The sequence below is a fragment of the Pollicipes pollicipes genome, unplaced genomic scaffold (assembly GCF_011947565.3).
Source record: "Pollicipes pollicipes isolate AB1234 unplaced genomic scaffold, Ppol_2.1 Scaffold_4881;HRSCAF=5763_pilon_pilon_pilon, whole genome shotgun sequence".
Classification (NCBI taxonomy): Eukaryota; Metazoa; Arthropoda; class Thecostraca; order Pollicipedomorpha; family Pollicipedidae; genus Pollicipes; species Pollicipes pollicipes.
In genome coordinates, this window is record NW_023596576.1 from 28,918,424 (window position 1) to 28,936,901 (window position 18,478).

At 44.1% G+C, this 18,478-nt stretch overlaps 2 protein-coding genes across 18 annotated transcripts; one reads left to right on the top strand and one right to left on the bottom strand.

Annotated features, from left to right (window-relative positions):
* Window positions 1-752: 752 nt before the first annotated feature.
* LOC119101607 (nucleoside diphosphate-linked moiety X motif 17) lies at window positions 753-7,457 on the bottom strand. Of its 17 annotated transcripts, none has more exons than XM_037224966.1 (9): window positions 7,380-7,415; window positions 6,438-6,585; window positions 5,736-5,778; window positions 5,215-5,344; window positions 4,567-4,619; window positions 3,994-4,189; window positions 2,929-3,146; window positions 2,559-2,691; window positions 753-2,002 (listed from the first exon to the last, which is right to left on the bottom strand). In XM_037224966.1, the coding sequence occupies exons 1-9, from the start codon at window positions 7,405-7,407 to the stop codon at window positions 1,833-1,835; spliced, it is 1,119 nt and encodes a 372-aa protein (XP_037080861.1). In that variant the 5' UTR covers window positions 7,408-7,415; the 3' UTR covers window positions 753-1,832. The 17 variants fall into 17 exon arrangements, with proteins under 17 accessions (XP_037080861.1, XP_037080860.1, XP_037080873.1 ...); XM_037224965.1 differs by having other exon boundaries at window positions 5,215-5,406; window positions 5,717-5,778; window positions 7,380-7,411; XM_037224979.1 differs by having other exon boundaries at window positions 1,893-2,002; window positions 2,559-2,623; window positions 5,215-5,406; window positions 5,717-5,778; window positions 7,380-7,416.
* A 9,401-nt stretch (window positions 7,458-16,858) lies between these two features.
* LOC119100223 (protein no-on-transient A-like) lies at window positions 16,859-18,458 on the top strand. The gene is made up of 5 exons (XM_037223332.1): window positions 16,859-16,867; window positions 17,144-17,314; window positions 17,685-17,815; window positions 18,212-18,320; window positions 18,408-18,458. Exons 2-5 carry the CDS (start codon window positions 17,192-17,194, stop codon window positions 18,456-18,458), a joined length of 414 nt encoding a protein of 137 aa, XP_037079227.1. The 5' UTR covers window positions 16,859-16,867; window positions 17,144-17,191.
* Window positions 18,459-18,478: the final 20 nt, after the last annotated feature.

An 18,478-nucleotide genomic window follows, 5' to 3' on the forward strand; every position in this document is an offset into this window, starting at 1 on the left:
CTGTGGCGGCCTGAGTTCACGGCCTCAGAGCCTGGTAATGCTCTCTGTGCGCATCCCGCCTACCCAGGGGCAGGGGCGTACGCAATCGTAAAATTAGAAAATTGAATTAAATCAAATCGAAGTAATATCATCAAGCGCCATCGTAAAATCCTGTTTAACTCATGTTCAGGGATGCCGTTTTACCACATCGGTCGGGATGGCTGGTGTCATCTTCTGCGGAGGTCGATAGGCTTCCGGTGCCCTCAAATACTGCATTCACTTTGGATGTGGACTCGTTTGTCCCATTGGCTGGTTCAGAACACGGGAAACTCTTACTTTTAAACTGTCGCCGGATTACACCTCTAACCAGAGGAATTTTGCATATACGTTTAATTAATGCCGAGAGCGCATATGCTTCGCATAGATAAGGCAGTGGTAATAGCCCTATTCCTCGGAGAGAAAAAAAAACAAAGGAGATAAAGATGCGTTTATATTTCAGCAACACGCCTTTGTCTAAACAATAGAAGCGTTTCCATGAATGCATTGTGCCGAAATATCAACGCATTTGCATCTGAATTCTCCCGAGGTTTCTGCGAGGGCTATTACGGCTGCCTTGGCGTACATACTGGTCAAGTTTAATTCGTGGTCAATGTAATGAGTATCCGACCCAGTGATGCAATGCAGAATATTGTATCAGACATCGCAAAAAAAGCATGATTTACACCAAATTGATCTGTACGTAAAGACGCCTTGATAATGCAAAACCAGTGGCGTGTGGTTGGCATCACAGCCAATGTATTACCTGAAAATTCAAACAGCTGGGCGCAGCCCACGAACTGCATATTCAGCGTGCTAACCCAGGCTACCAGACAAACTGAACAGTACTTCAACAAACACGACCACACAGGTGGGGCACGCACGCCCGTCTAAATTAGCCGCAATACATGTCCAGGTTGGCGTGCTCCCCTCGTATGATCCCTGGTGCGAGCCGACGCACGCCTAAGTAGGTGGGGAGCCAGGCAGCTGACAAAGGCACTCAACCACGACAGTGCACGAGGCATACCCACGGCACCACCACAAACCACCATGGTGAGGTGCTTGTACTGAACGCCAGTGTCATAGACTAATGATCGATAAGAGTGGCCTCTGTGCGACAAAAGTGGCCTATGCACAAACCCCAAAACATGGGAGAAGGTGAGATTGACATTACTGGCAGAGGGCACATTTAAAATTGGAATATGTTATACGCATGAGATAGCGGCAGGCCGTAAATGCTCACGTTACGGTCTGATGGGGTGATGTTCAACCCATATAATACGACAACGTATGCCGCTTTTAATACACAATAACCAGTGCACCATAATATGGTCGATCACCACATCCACCATTAAGGATACTCACAGCATGATTCAATGAATTATCCATATGATGCACAATGATAAGCAGGCCCGATAAATGGTTGTACATTGGCGAAACCGATCGATCCACAACGACCTTCAGAAATGGATCATTTCCATCCAAAACGCTGCGTCATCTAATGATATAAAAGACGGAGTTCAAACGGTGTTGTCAAAGACAAAAACCACCGGCATGTTCAGAGCACGAGGTGAACAGCCATAGATGACACCTACAGTTGGTAACACGCCACACATGATGCACAATACCACTAGTGGCAGATGCCTGTGATGCCCACAATGGCTAACCAGCCACGAGCCATGACGGATAACCATAAACGATAACAACAGGTGACGCCCAGTGAACGACATGCGTGGCACCCACGCGGAAGTGAGCGACCCCACGGCGGGACAACCGCGGCCACCCCCACGGCTGGTGTGACGTCACAGTGCTGGGCGTCACAATTGGGAGAGGCCGGCGCGCCGGCGCGCCTTGTCCAGCCAGCGCTCGAGCGCGAAGTGGGTGCCGAAAGTGACGCGCTCCGACTTGAACGCCACGTCGCGACGGCAGACGGTGGCGCGCTGATACACAGACGTGGCGTCGATCGTCATAAGGCTCTGACCCGACTCTGCTCGGGCAGGCCAAGCAGGCGTCAGAGCTCAACGAAATACCTCTACCTCATCTCAAGCGACCAGGAGCGGCGAGCAAGTCAGTGGCGCATCGTGAGAGGGTGTGTAAACATTTGGCGAAGAAGTGACCATGAGATCTCGCCAATGGATGCTCGGTTGATGGTGCACGCATATGATGCCAAAAGTTTGCAAAGCGTCTTCCGTTGTACCAAACGGAGCATCTCAGGAACGCACGTACACGCCAGTACCAGTCGGCAGTGGCTGAGATCTAATGAAGCCACTAACCAGCACAAATTGCAACTGAGGTTTCCTCAGAAATTGCATGGAATCATGAGCACCAAGCGATGGCCATTGTTTGTTATTGACCTTTCCTTTCTCGTAGACTGATTGCCTTTTTCTGACAGTACCTACACAAAATTTTGACCAAGTTACGACATGCTATTTCCACGCTGCCAGGGCGAACTAGAGCAGCGACACAACGCACGTGCCTGACAGTGCAGCGCAGCTGCTAAGACAGCGCCGCACTGGGAGACGACGAGTGAGCATTTCACCCACCTTGCTCTTCGTCCACCACCAGTACTTCATACGACTCGGGTGGACCCTGCTGCAGCGTCGAGTCGCTGGAGACGACGTTTGAAACGAACTCTTTGGTCAAGAACATGGCGGCCTGCACCTCCTCCGAATCCAGCTGCAGTGAGACCCGGACATCAAACCCTATCACAAAGCATCGCGCATTCCGAGCATTTGAGTTTCCCCACCCTACCTCTGGCTTTGTATGCCGTTAATATAAGCGTTAATATATTTAATTTGCAGCTTGACACACACAAGGTACTAGGACCGGGCCACAGTAATGGAATTGCCACGAAACCTGCATTCAATGTGCAACAGCCAGTTGTATCAGGCCGCTACCTCACATTTTGCTTACCTTGAGACGTGTGAGAATTTGGGCGGCCGGCTGGGGCACCACCACGTGCAGGTAGACGACGAGGTGGTGGCGGCGCGGGTCACCGGCGCTCAGCAGGTGCGGGTACACCGACTCCCAGAAGCCGAGCGTGTCCACGACCAGGTGAGAGTTGCGCAGGTCCAGGCCCGTCTCTTCGAACAGCTCGCGCAGGCCAGCGGCCGTGATCGTCTCGCCCGCCTCTGACGGCAGACGTGACAGACGGTTAAGTCGCGACAGGTCATGTCGGGTCAGGAGTCAGGGGTCGGGCTGGGTAGCGATCGGGTCATCGGTCACGCCGGCGGCCGGGTCAACAGCCATCCCAATGGTCAGGTCAATGGCCAGGGCAGGGCTCATCGCTGCTCAGTGGTAAAACGCCAGCCTTCCAACAGCGGGCTGCTGGTTTGATGCTTACCGCCAGCTGGGTCTCGGTGACCCACTACAATTGGTGTCAGAGACTGTGGCGATAATGACGCCGGCATTTTAGCACATCGTGACATAGGTCAGATCAGATTGATGCTCGGTGACTAGGGAGTGGTAAAAGGCGGCTAGTACCCGCGCGTCTAATGCGAAAAGCTACTAGCGAACGGTCAATGTCGTCAGTCCCCGGTTTGGGCCGGTACCTACGGCTAATGGTCAGTGTCAGAGATGGTAATAACGAGCGGTCGGTGAAATCAGACGGGGAGCCGGAAACAAACCATAAGTATCAACAAGATATTACACACAAGTTCAACAACAACAAATTCGCACAAGACGTTGCACACAGCGTCAGCGGCAAGATATTAGCAACATATTGCACACAATGCAATATCGGCCATTAACAAAAGGCAACAGCCGTCGAAAACGGCTTACTTGGCCACAAAATGTGAGCGACCATCAAAAGTTCGTAATAGGCTTCGGTAATAACGTACGTAAACCTTTACATCTGCTAAGCCCCAAGTATAAAACCACAAGCGCGATCTACACCCTACATCCCCCCACACCCACTATAACATATGGCAGAGACCTTCTCTCGATACCCCAGCCAGCCCGGCGACGGGCGTCACCGACCGATGTGCCCGCCGGGCGGGACCCAGGCGCCGGCGAACGTGCGCATGTGCGCAGCGCGGCACGACAGCAGCACGGCTTGGTCGGCGCTCTCGACTATCACGCAGATGCCGACGTTGACGCCGCGGCCGGCCACATCCGGCGGCAGCGAGCTGCGCACGCGCGGCGTCATGTACAGCACAGGACAGCATGTGTTGTGCTGCAGAGGGAGACGTCGCATCAGTATGGTGCCAGGAAGCATTGGCTGCATTACAATAGGAGAGCAGAGACTTTCTTTGTTATATTTTATTTGTTATATAAAGGGACTTTCTTCATATGTATGTATAGATTACATATATAATATATATATATATGCATATATGTATATATATATATACACATATATATATATATATGCATATATATGCATATATATATATATATATATATATATATATATATATATATATTGCATCTCTTAAATAGCTCACTACTTTCTTTCCATAACACATGTCATAGATCCAGAATTACATTAGGCATTGGATTTCATCCAGCAGACTAAACCTCCAAAGGTCAGCTGAGAACACATTCACTCACTTGAAGAATAGAAGCTGTCCAGCCATCCTTTTTCAGTTCTATGCCAGCATCTGCTGTGAAATGGAGTCACCTAATGATTGCCAGCAATGGCAACAGATAGTGGTTAGTTAAATGTTATTGCCTGTGAATACAGGTTTACTTAGTTGATATAAAAATGAGATTAAAATCTGAGTTTTGGAGATAAAATTGCAATGCATATCAACATTAAAAGAGGCACTGGTGGAATGGCATTATGAAGTATAAGTGGGCGATAGTGTCAATCCCATAATGGAACAATACTTTGTATCAAGGGTAGGTAAAACAGAACATTTTTTAACAGAATGGTAAAACAGAATGTTTACTTGATAGCATCAATTAACCAGCACCTTCTGGTACATTGCAGGTGGATATCTGTCAACATCAACCATCTGAACTCATAATGCTGAAAAGGCAAGAACTCCTGGCCTTTTTTGCCTATATTAAAGACAATATATATTACTTTTGAGCACTGTTTGCAAAAGACAAATAAGTTTGTGATAAAAATATAGAGGACCTGTAATCCCAACTGAATTCCAAAAAATATCAGCCTTCTACAGTACAGCAACTGTAGTGATCGTTTTGTACCCACAGATGCAATTATGGTTCATGTAACTAAACATCCATACTTACAGTGAGCCTTCCTGATAAGAAGTGCATCATTCTCAATATCTTGTTTGATTGCAACCAATCCATTTATATCTTTGTATCCAAATATGTCTAGCAGGCAGTCACCAAAGGCAGCCAAAGAAGTTGTATTTTGCTGGAACAGGTGCACCAATATTGCTCTGTAGCTGTAATTCATGGTAGGTATCTTGAAGGCAGCTAAAAATGATGACACAACATTAAAATATTATTTATACAGCTCCACATACACACAGTTGATGATTATGATCAGGGTTTTGATGCATGCTGGCTGCTAAGGTTATTTTGCACCATAACACCATGACACCATAACAGTTAAGTGGCTACCAAGGTATACAAGTAGCTACCAAGGTATACATTTGTGAAAAATGAAAATTGCTGTCTGTGCCAAGCATGCAAAAAGTGTGGTTGCCCATAACGTGCAAGTGGAGTAGATCTCACATACTGGCAGACTTGCTAGGCCCTCAAGTGAACAGCTTCCTCCTTCTACCTGCTACCAGAGCTGCTACCTGAAGGGGTGCTGCTCCCCTACACCAGTCATAGCTAGTGTCCCTGCCAGGTAAGACACATACAATTACATACAAGGGCCATGCCTGCTGCCAGTTATGAGGGAAAGCTCTGCAGATGTAAAATAGGAAACACAGTACAAATGTGATAACTTTGAAGACCGTGTCAAGTACTCTGAGCCAAATTTGTTGTGACTGCTGACCCTGCTATAAGATGTGGTTTGCATACAAACTTTGAGGAGGATGGAGTAGAAACATGCTCTGAATATTGTGCTGAAGATTTGAGTTGTTCACACATGTGTAAAAAGGTAAGGTACATAATAAACATTAGACCTGTGTGACTTTGTTTCACCTTCACCTCATCAGAGGGATGGCATCAGACAATTAAACCACAACCAAGGGAAAATCAAAGGCATCCAATTGGCAATTCACAGACTGGTCTTGTTATGTCAAGCACTGCACAAGTTACAAGTGTGGAAAATGTTATTGATTAGCTCTTGAAATAGGCAATAGGCACTAGTGGTACTGGCACTTTAAATTGGTACAAGTCAATACTGATACATGTACCCAGTAGTATATCACATCAGGTCCGAAAAGTGAAAGGTGCTTGTTGCACTGGCTTATTAGGCGATATGAAGAATTAATTAAGTTGCATTTCTGGAGGTTAGAGAAGTCTTCCAAAGCTGTAAGGTACACAGTACTGACCTTTCAAGTACCAAACCTGTCCACAAAAAATGAGCTTGGCCAGCTTGATCTTGAATGATCTGGCCTTCAAAAGCCACTAATGCATTAGCAACACACAGTTTATGTAGACAAAAAGTACAGACCAAAAAACCTGCTGTGGGTGCATTTCCTGATAACAAAGACTGTTAATTATCACTTTTGAGCACAATTTCACTTCAAAGACTTCACAAATCAGACCATACATTTGAAACATCAAAGTCTGGTGTTTCAAATGTGTCACAACAGATATAAAAGATGTAAACTTGAGTATCCTAAGTATGGAACATGTGCTCACAAATTATTCCATAAACACCTTAGGGATCTATTACCCATGAAGCATGAAATTTATACAGAATATAACATCAATAATTATCAGAGAATAACTGCAAATGAGTGGAAGAACTTTAACAAAAAAATACTGATGTACACTAAACACACACCCGGGAATGAAACTTGTTTCACTTAAATGCACCCCACTGGTTTTTCTTTGATTCAATACAAATTTTTCCCTAAACACATGCTGTAAATACAACATTGCATCATCTTTAAGAATGATGGGGAAATGCCAGATTATATGCGGGACAATTTCAAGAGTTTCTGGCTTGAGCCGTAGCTGTTCGTAACTTTTTAGACATCAAATGATCTTAATTAGCTTTTGTCTACTCATAACTTCTGTTTAGATCATCAATACTAAGCAACAGTAAAATGGTAGTTGAAAAACACCCTCATAAACATACCGAGTCCTTGCTCAGTAACTGAGCTAGAGATTTAAACATAAGCCACCTATATGTTCCTTATCACACAATGAAACCTTCTATATTCCGCTTTAAGGCTAGAGAACTTATTTCAAAGATTTTGGCATCACCGGCAACCACACTCGACCCACATCGTAAAAACTCCGCCCCCTTGATAAGTTTCGGTTACTTGTTGTTGTTGTTGGTTTAGGGTGCATAGCCTCTTGGGCCCAGGCGTCCATCGTCGATGTGTTGTCTTAGAAGTTTGGTAGCACAGGTGGTAACTAAGCGCGACAGAGGATAGAAGGAATGTGTCGCACTGGTCAGGAATTTTCGTGCAGGACAGTGGTGTAGCAAGGAGGTACAGTAAACGGTGTTAGTTTCTAGAAAACTCGGTGTTAAATGTTCAGATACATAAACTGATAAGTGAACTAAAACAAGAGAACAAAAGGTCCGGTTTTTTTGCCAGGCTCTTTTTTATCATTTTCTTTTAACCGCAGCTTCCCCACATGATAGACGTTGCAGGTTAGTCATCAGTCAGTCGTCGGCAGTCACAACATTGCCGTTTACCAAAGCATTTACCAGATGGAAATTTCACATGTCTGCCACGCCGTGTACTCTAACGCATGCACGCACATTCATCTGTCTTCACCATGCTCGTTCAAACCTCATTCATGCAATCTCCTCTGCTTACGCACACGCCCACGTATCACACATATACACATATTTGCTACACATAATTCCTATACCACTTCCTTGCTTCTCACATTTCTCAAGCATCCAGTCAGACATCGTACACGGATAAGCGTGCAAGCTTAAATTATACATAGAATAAACAACTCATTTCAAACAATTACAATATAGTATAAACAACATGGCAGCAATCAATGACAGCAAAGCAAAAATTGCACATGTCCCGCACGCAAAGGCAGCACTTCACAATTGTTTCAGTAGGTCGCAGTGTCGCAAATATTTCATCACTCCATCAATGATGTCCGGGAATTGATTTCCTACCAGCGACCTCACACAAAATTGTGCTCTGGACCGTTGACATAGTGTTACCAATGATCGTCTTTCGTGAAAATATACGGGACATTCGAGAAGAATGTGATACACTGTTAATGGACACTGACATCGTTCACATTCAGGCTGGAGGTTTCCATCTATCATGTATGAGTGGGTATAACGAGTATGCCCAAGTCTCAGCCGGCACAGCACTATCTCTTCGCGTCGGACTGCTCGCTTACAGGAGACCCAGTCTCCTACCCCTTCTTTCATGCGTTTTAAATTGGTCCTAGGTTTGTAATCTGTCCAATATTTGTCGAATAATTCACGAATACTTCGACGCACTTTAGGAAAATAATTTTTAGGACCCATTTGAAAATAACACACGTCATTCAATCTTACAGCCATCTTTGCTTGTGCATCCGCTGTCTCGTTTCCACGTATATTACTATGGCTTGGGATCCAGAGGACAATGATTATGCTGCCCATTTCAATAAGCTGATTGACCGTCTCTAGTAAATGGATCACGATCGGGTTTTCAGATGTCGGATTTCCCAGGGCTGTTATAATGGACAAGGAGTCTGTGCATATTACACATTTGAGGATGCGATTTGTATGTGTATAATTCAGAGCCTGTAATACTGCGAATCCTTCAGCTATAAATATCGAACAAAGTCCAGGAAGTTTAAATTTTTGACGTCTTTCACCGTGGACAAAAGCATATCCAACTCCGTCTGCACTTTTTGCTCCATCGGTAAATATGAACTCGTATTCTGTATACATGCTTCTCAAATCATTAAACTCACATTGAATTTGCACTTCATCTAGCATTCTCTTGCTCCTGTTAGTCAACTTTATCAACGTACATTTACGTAATCTCCATGGCGGAACGACGCTGCGTTTTAAGGTCACCTCTTCTGGGAAATCGAATCCTGTTTCATGGCACATATCAAGTATTCTCTCATATAGCGGGAAACCAGAAATCCTTTACATATATCCAGTCTCTACCTCATGTAACGCAGCCTCATTGGCCATAAGCTTTTTGCATGGATGATCCTCTCGACTAGTATCTTCAGGGAATAACGGAGAGACAAGTCGCATCTCCTCAGTCTCAAGGGAAGCATGTCTGCTTTAACCATCAGTGGTAAAATGGGCGAAGTTCTAAAGGCTCCAGTAGCAATTCTAATGCATTCATTTTGAATAACATCAAGTTTCGGTTACCTGTCTGCAAATTGGCGTCATAGTATGTAACAGTTGCGCTACAAACGCAATTTCACATTGATATATACAGTATTCATCACAAAAGTTTATCATTTTACATTTAGAAAGGGGTACAGATGCTTATAAAAAAATTATTCCTAGATATTATTATTTTTAAACATCACTGGTCTGACTCCTTCACCTTCTTTTTTTCATTTGCACGGCGCATGCACATGCTTGATCACTGAAATCAATCATGATTTATTCTTTCACTCTTTATGAAAACAACAGTCCTTAGAAAGATGATTTTTTGATCATTTATGCACGAAATTTATGAATTGCGTTTTATTCAACGCTATTGAAAGCATAAAGCACTATTGTATGTCAAGGATGTGGTGCTTAACACATATCACATCAAAAGCACTTTGTAAGTGTGTTGACGTCACTGTACGTTTTTGGAATAAATTCGACAGCTTTTTATAAAAATAATTAGATGTTGCCACTTTAAGTAAATCATTATTACATCGACTACTTTCAATGATAAGTAACAATGTTTTGACTTGACCAAGATGCTTACACTGGGGATAAAGGCGTGAGCCAAATTATTGGATAAGTACTACAAAAAGCATAAAACTGATCGGCTAGGGAAGTGTCAAAATATTTATCAGCCGTAATGCACTAGAAAATATTTCATTTTATGCAGTGCAACGGAGTAGTTGTTGCAGAAAGAAACTATTCTATGACCACATTTTGTGTTGCCATTTTGAAATATCTTCGGTCATCGATCCGCTGAAGCCGGCGGTAAACGAATCGCGTGGTCTTCGGCTTCCGGGCGAACCGGCGTCCATTTCTGTGTCGCGGACGGTTGCGGTGGTGGCCTGGCAGTGGAAATTCGGGGATTCGGGCATCCTGTGTGGACAAACTAGAAATGGCAGAGGGTGCGCCGCCTGCTCCGAATGGAGTCCCTCCTCCACTCATGGGAGGGTGACAATGGTTCTTCTGGCAGCCCAAATCACGGAGGGTTCAGGGGAAGGGGCTATGGTCGCGGAGGATATGAGGGCCGGGGTCGTGGCGGCGGCCCTGACTTCAGGGGTCGTGGTGGATTCAGAGGTCGTGGGGGTGGAGGGGAATACAGAGGCCGGGGTGGGGGAGGGGGTGAGTATAGGGGCCGAGGTGGGGGAGAGCACAGGGGACGCGGGGGCGGAGAGTTCCGGGGCCGCGGAGGATTCCGCGGTGGTCGTGGAGGCATGGGATCTTCCAGAAATCCGGAGGTAAGCCACCAAGGGCAAGATTATTGTGTAGAAGATTTAGTGCTCTATGCTGTTAACACCTGAATGAAGTGAGGAAAGTGTATGGGGTAGTTGTCATTATGTGGTCTTAACATTGCTGTCAGTTGCCAAGGATGCACACCATAAAACCAACAAGATATAAAGAACCTTTATGATGAGGTTTCTATATTAATGCAAGGAACTGATGATGTCAAGAAAGATTACCCAATGAAAGCTAATTTTTGAGGACCAGAATGTTTTCAGCTTAAATTACCTGAATCATTTTTGGTACCCTGGAAGTAGCTCACTTTTTAAAAGAAGAGAAATCTCCACTGAGAGCATTTCACATGCAGCACATCATGTTAGCAGAATTGCCCAGCTTTGAAGTCATACAACCCAAATGACATCCTTGATACCAAGATTGATGAGGGGCATGGCTTATCATCATGATTTTATGGTTTTGGCCATTGCTGCTCACAATGCTGTTACAATAGATTGCTTATCACTCACAAAATTATCATGCAATAATATTATGATTCTGGCAAGAGGCCAGCAATTTCATTTTTATCATGCAGATGGCAGAGAGCTAATAAGATGTTTAAAAAAGCCAAAATAATTACCAAATCACAGATACATGAGGAACCTAGAAAAAGATCATGGTTTTCACATTCATGCTCAAGTTTTCTGCTGGTGACCCTAATTTTCTTTCATGCCATAATTTTGATCATTTTGTTTGTATATTTGATAACTTACAGCTAATTGTCCCGTGACTGAAAAGGCATACCATATTATTGCACTTTCTGCACCTGTAGTATTTCAAGTTGCTGGAACTTGAATTGACATTTCCAAATGGACAATGCATGCAAAGAGTCAGCAAATGCTAGGTTGAGCTAAAGCAACTTCCAGCAATTCCTAAGGAAGTGAACAAGCCCTGGAAGCTGAAGACAGCAAAGCCAGTGTTTTCAGCATTGCACATATGGGTTATTGCACAGTGCTCCTCATACAGGAGTCCCCATAATGTGATTCACACTCGTAAGACATAAACACGCCATGCAAACAGTGTTGGTTGGGCTACAAAACTTACGTTCAATGATTATGACTGGTGCATTGCCATGAGATGTTGCCATCATGTTGTGCAGGCTGACTTTAGTAGCATCCTCGTTAAAGTCGTACACTGCTGTTAATTTCAATTGGTGAGACCCCAGTGTTGGAAATTCCAGAAAGTTTCCCCCTGGTAGCGGAGGTACAAAGTTTCTATAGTGGGGCTTTACAAGCTTTATTTAGGTTATCTTTGAGAGCTAATAGTACAGTGGGTGGCACTAACAAAAGTGCCACTTTACATATACAGCAATTCATGTCCAAAGCACTTTAAGTGAAAGGAAGCATCAGTATTAAACCTGGCACACTGAAATAACACAAGCTTATACTGTGTACTGCTAAAACATGTGCATATACATTGGTTTGCAATTTATGAAAGGCTCTGTGTGTACACCCTCCAAAACAGAGGATAATTACACATTGCGGCTTATAACACTCCAAAATAGAGGGTGGCTACACACTGAGCTCTTATACACCCTCCCAAATGGAGAGTTGGTACAATGCCTCACAGCCAGACAAAAAGGCTACACAAAAAAGCAAATGACATGCCACAGATGGCCACCATACTCATACTCCCGCCATGATCACGCTAACTCAGGCTCCACCAGCTAACTGGTTTTAAAAACATCTAAACATTTGTGCCCTCCACCTTCATACTCCCAGTCAACAGGAGGCCCTGCACATCCCTCCTGAACAATAAAGACAGGCAGCACTCTTAACCGATTTGCCGAGCCAGCACAAGTGCAATGCCTGACAGACCTGTGCAGGCCGGCCTAAAAGGATCCTAGTCAGTCATTCTGCTGACTCTGGCAGATAATGCAAGGTATTAATTGATTTTGAAGCGCTTTAACCGATATTGCAAAATATGATAATTTATGTTGCAATTATTGGATGTGTTTCTTCTACTAAAGCCTTTTCCTTAATTTGTCTGGCCAAAGTTATGGGTTCATGCTACTCTGGTGTCGTGATGTTTTTGCCAGAGTGAAATGGCTGTCTGTGAACAGTTTTTTGGCTATTTATGGTGATGTTTTTCGACTGAAAGGGGTATTTTTGTAAAGCCTGAATTACCAGCTTTAAAGTTAAACCTGTAAGTGACAAATTTAAGTTGGTTTAAATCCACAACTGCCATAACATTTTTGTACTCCAGATACCAGGTGGCCAAAATCCAACCATTATGGCAGTTCTGGATAAGTACAAATAAGGCTCTTCATAATTGTGATGCCCACTCCTCTATACAGCTCCCCTGCAAATGTTTACGAATCTGTCAAGGCATGAGCGAGAGCAGAAGGTTTTATGCTCTTGACAAATCAAGCCATGAGTAGGCGAATCATTGAAACCAGTTGAAGAGTTTGCTATGTTCAAACCTCCAACCTGAGCTGGGAGGCGGGCGCAAGCCGCTGAATAGCTGAGACGTTTCCGACGCTGAATTGCGAGTGATTCTCGCTTCTTGTCATGACACATTGTCATGACACAGTGGTGGCGCGTGGTAGGCGGCCGTCTGCGGTAGGCGATCGGGTGTGCGGGTGTTTCTACGAATGTTCGTTGCATTCCTTGGCAATTAATGCGGTTCGTCGTCAATGGTAGGTTAAGTCATGTTCAAGTTTGAGTTGATCTGCGTAGGGCATAGAAAGTGAGAGCTTTGTTAATCCTACAGACTGGTGTGATTCTGGTACTCGCTTATACTCGTCCCGTCCCGACATTGTCCAAGGCGATTCCATTCAATTCACATCCTTTATTTTTTACATTTCATGCGTGGTTTATCACATATCTAGGTGCAACACAGGCTGCTTGCTATTGGCCACTTAGTCTGGTGGGTGCAAGATTTGTGCTCTCGTGGATATAAATACATGGCTGCTGACGAAAGCAGCAAGTCTGAAGCTGTTGCACCTTCTGGTATTATTTTGTCCTGACACAAAGGTGTAAAATGGGTTTTTTTCCAAAAGTTGTTCTTGTTAGATCATGATGGGAGTACAAAATATTTCATTTTACCTGGTCACAATCGTGAAGTACAAAATATCCCAGTATACATATACCAGGAAACGTCAAGTTTCTCCCAACACTGGTGAGACTTGAAAACCGCTCTGACTTTCAAAGACATACACTGCCGAGATAATATGCCAACATAATCCCAAGGAAATGAGCCAAGTCCCGGAAACCAAGATAGAAGCAAAGCCCACGTTAGTAAGTTTGAATCACATTATCCGGACTCGTGCATCAGGTGCACCGCGCCAATAAACGTGTATGTACCGTACCGAAAACGTGGGCTCTGCTTCGGTCTTGGTTTCCGGGGCTTGGCTTATTTCCTTAAGATCTCTGTGGGCATCTTATCCCGGCCAGAGCATGTCGTTGGATGTCAGAGCGGTTTTCAGCTCACGCCAACGGAAATTGTACGTAAGGTGCACTACTAAAAGGGTGTTACTGCAGTTAGTCCTCACGGCTTGATGGCAACATCTCACGGCAATGATGAGTCATGATCATTGAACCGAAGTTTTTGTAGCTCAAGCGACATTGTCGGCACGATGTTGTTTATGTCTTACAAGTGTGAGTCACATTATCTGGACTCGTGTATGAGGTGCACTGCGCCAATTGACGTGTATGTAACGTACCGAAAACGTGGGCTTTGCTTCAGTTTTCGGTTTGCGGGGCTCGGTCCAGTTCCTTGGGATTTCTGGAAGTGCTTTATGTCAAGCAACATTGTTGGTTCTTTACATGTGTTGTCCATTGGAAATGTGAATTCAAGTGCCACAACTTGAAATGATATAGGAGGTGCAAGAAGAGCAATAATACGGTAAATGGGGACGCGGCTTTCTGATCGGTGTGCGATTGACCGTAAGTTATCATATATCAACAAAATTATCAGGATTATGATTTGTATGAAAGTTAACTGCACCAGCAGAAAATGTGAGCATAAATGTGAAAAATTACGATTTTTCTAGGGTGCTTGCATATCCGGGACATGATGATTATTTCGCCATTTTAGTACATCTTATTTATCCTCTGCCATCGGTATGTCATACATGAAACTGCTGGCTTCTTGCAGAGATAATAACAGTGTTGCATGGTAGTTTTGTGAGTGACAAACAATCTATCATAACAGCACTGTGAGCAGCAATGGCCAAAACCATGAAATCAGTGATGATAATTGTGCCCCCTCATTTTTTTTATGCTAAAGATGTCATTTGGGTTGTATGATTTCAAAGTTGGGCAGTTCTTTTATCCAACTGAAAGCACATTTGGTGATCATTTTTGCTGGTCATTATCTTAGCAATCATAATTCCTTCAGCATTGCCTATGTACTGAAATTGGTGGTAACTGTGTTCAAAACTTGGTTCATAGATTTGTTGTGTGCATATTGTGAAATAATAATGGCAGTATTATGCCCTACCCTGGACATGTTCAACTTAGGATTGATGTTTTGTCATCTGCAGGATGTATTGCCTGTAACTTTTTTTCTTCACTCACATTTCCTACCGCATCTTAAGTGCATGGGGCTATAGAGTGCAGTGACCATTATCACCACCATGAGACTGTAATATCACAGAACAGCAAGCATCAGTTATTGCATGACATTCTCAGTTGTCATTTACTGCCATGCACACTGAGGGTACCATTCAAAGATGTAGGTGAGTGGTTATTTTGGGAGCTATGCATGATAGATGCTGGACCATCAGTGTATTAGTGTTAGTACTTACTACATGAGTAATCTTCTGGTATCCACATTCTAAGGGTTGCAGGAGGAAATCAGTTGAAAAGAGGAGCTGGAGACTTGTATGAGTGGTACTAGAGGTCTTTGGACATGACACGTTAGCAAAATCTCTTGCAGTGTGTCATGGTAGGTGTCCAGAGATGTTTCCACTAATGCAGCAAGCTTAGTTTTGTTTGTCAGATGCTGACAACTTCAGGAGCATTGCCATGCTAAGGTGACAAGCATTGTTGATGCAGGTGAAGAGGTAAATGGTAAAACAAGTCATGCCTAACTGAAATTAGCTAGGAAAGGTGTGGGGATCCAGGGGCTTTGGGCCATGAGACCAGGATATCTGGAAGTGGCCCTTTATTCCATTGGGCTGATGACTGATCACTAGTTCTGATCACTAGTTCTGTCTCCTAAAACAAGGAAAAGGTGCTATGTGCTCATCAGTACCTCACATTCATAAAGCCCAGAGCAAACAGAATGCTGTGCTATGCTTTTTGTTCATCACTCCTAGCTCCATACTAGGTCCAATTCTTTGCATAACCAGCATCACGTGAAAATGAGCCACTATATGGCCTCAATAGTTGAGTGTGTCATGAAACCCCAGTCACACATAGAGAGGTCTGATCAAAGAAAGATGCCACTGAACCATGAAAGAATGCAGCATGTCTCCATGTAGTTACCAAGCAGTGGTCTTCTCATAGGTTCCATTCCTTGGTTTGTTATTGGGGTGTACAATCTAGGATAAATGTAAATAAGAGAACTGCCTTGCTTAACCACGTTTGTCCTTTGGTGTCATAATTATAGCAAAACATGTTCACCAGGACCATTAGTTAAAATGTGTCTTTGCAAGTGCGGCAGAATTGTTATGCCAAGAAAATGGGGTGTGAAGATTTGTTTGCTTTGTTGATGTGATATACTATGGTGGTATATATGTATATATATATATATATAAAATATATAGAGTATAATAGGAGAGATGTATATATATATAGATAGATAGATAGATAGATAGATAGATAGATAGATAGATATATATATATATATATATATATATATTATATATATATATGTATGTATGTATGTATGTATGTATGGGATTATAATTTTGCACTCTGAGGTCAGAGTAGTCTGAACAGAATGTGTGTTACTTACAGTGGGTGCCTGGTTTATAACTATGGTTGTCTTTCAGGATCGCATGAATGACAAACTTCAGATGATTGCTGGGACCCAGCTTTGATCTTCCTGTAAATGACAACAAGGAGAACCAAGAAGTTCACAAACAAGTGCCGCTGTGTTCGTCGTAACCTCACAGATGACACTACTATGGAAGAGTTTCAGGAAATGTTCATCTGTGTTTGGCGAGATTGCCGAGCCCATATATCAACCTGGAGAAGGCATTGGTTTGTCAAACTGGTAAGAATTACCATTTAATGATGTAATGGCAGGGCAATTTCTACAACTGAATATGACTGAAATTTGGAAACCAAGTGAAAGAAATTAAACTAAAATTTAATCTGTTTGTGCTTGGTGACTGTTCTGAGAAATGTTATTGTTTGTGTCATTTTGTCAAACAATTGACTCCACATTATTTGGCACAGTTATGTGTTCTGGGGAGCATCATAGCTTGCTGGTAAGTGACTGTGGGATGATAGCATCCAGCGTGCACACCGTGCTGCCGATGCGTTGCAGGACTACAGGGAAAACGCGGAGAAGGCGCGCCAGGCGCTGAACGGCACGATGCGTAATGGCCGCATGCTGAAGGTGCGCTTCTCGGCCATGGGCTGCAGCCTCAAGGTGAAGCGGCTTTCGCCCTGGGTCAGCAACGAGCTGCTCGAGCTGGCCTTCTCCGTGTTCGGCGAGGTGAGCCCATCCCTGACGTCGCTGCCTGTCGTCACGCGCGTGGTAATTGGTCCGACTGCTGGTAAGGGGTTCAAGTCTACTTTGTTTGAGTTTCTCCAATCCTCAAAGATACGTGTAAAAGGTAATGTATTGACAACTCATGCTTGGTCTGTGGGCTTTTTGTGGATTCTACAGGACATGTTAATTGTAGCCATGAGACGAAAAGTTCTGAAATCAGAATAAACATCCCACCTTTTCAATGATTGTTGACTTTAGTCCTTCCCTGTTGCAGCCATGTGCAGATGGGGTTAGCAGTAAATAACTATGTATAGTGGCTACCTTTTATGTGTTGAAACCTGCTGTTGGTTGTTGATTTGAGATCGTGTTCCAGCTGGAGAGAGCAACAGTGGTGGTGGACGAGCGCGGAAAATCTACGGGCAATGGCATTGTGGAGTTTGCCAAGAAGCCGTGTGCACTCTACTGTCTCAAGAAGTGTGCAGAGAGTAGCTTTTTCTTGACTGAGTGAGTTTCTGGTTGAGGTTGACTGTTGGCTCTAAACTGATGTTTGTTCTGTCAAAATATATACCCTAGTCCCGAACATTTTACTTGTCTGTCAGGATTTGATTCATTATTGATTCATAGTGGAGTGCAGCAGGCCGGGTCTGGTACTTGTTTGTAGTGATATGTCGGTCTACCTCAGGTCTCTGTGCCTGGTGGAGGCTTTACATCCTTGGGGCACAGAGGCCTGAGCACAGAGCACAGTGCACAGTGCATGGAGAGTTGTAATTTACAGGTGATAGTGTGCCTGGTCCCAAGCATTTCACTTGTCCGTCAGGATGTGATTTGCTATTGATTCATAGTATAGCGTAGCAGGCTGGGTCTAGTGTCTGTTTGTAATGATATGTCGGTCTACCCCAGGTCTCTGTGCCCAGTGGAGGTGGAGCCTCTGAATGAGGACGACGTCGAGGAGGGACTGTGCGAGAATGTGCTGCCCAAGAAACACCACGAGTACATGCGCGAACGTTCGGTGAGTGGTGGCAGCCCCTGGCATGCTGGTCAGTGTTCCATTGTCATCATAACAATCGCGACGTGACCCCGGCTCGGCCGGAGGCAGGTGTACTTTCTAGAAAAATGGGATGCTTTGGTGCCCCAAGAAATTCCATAGTGCTTTCATGTGCAAGTGTT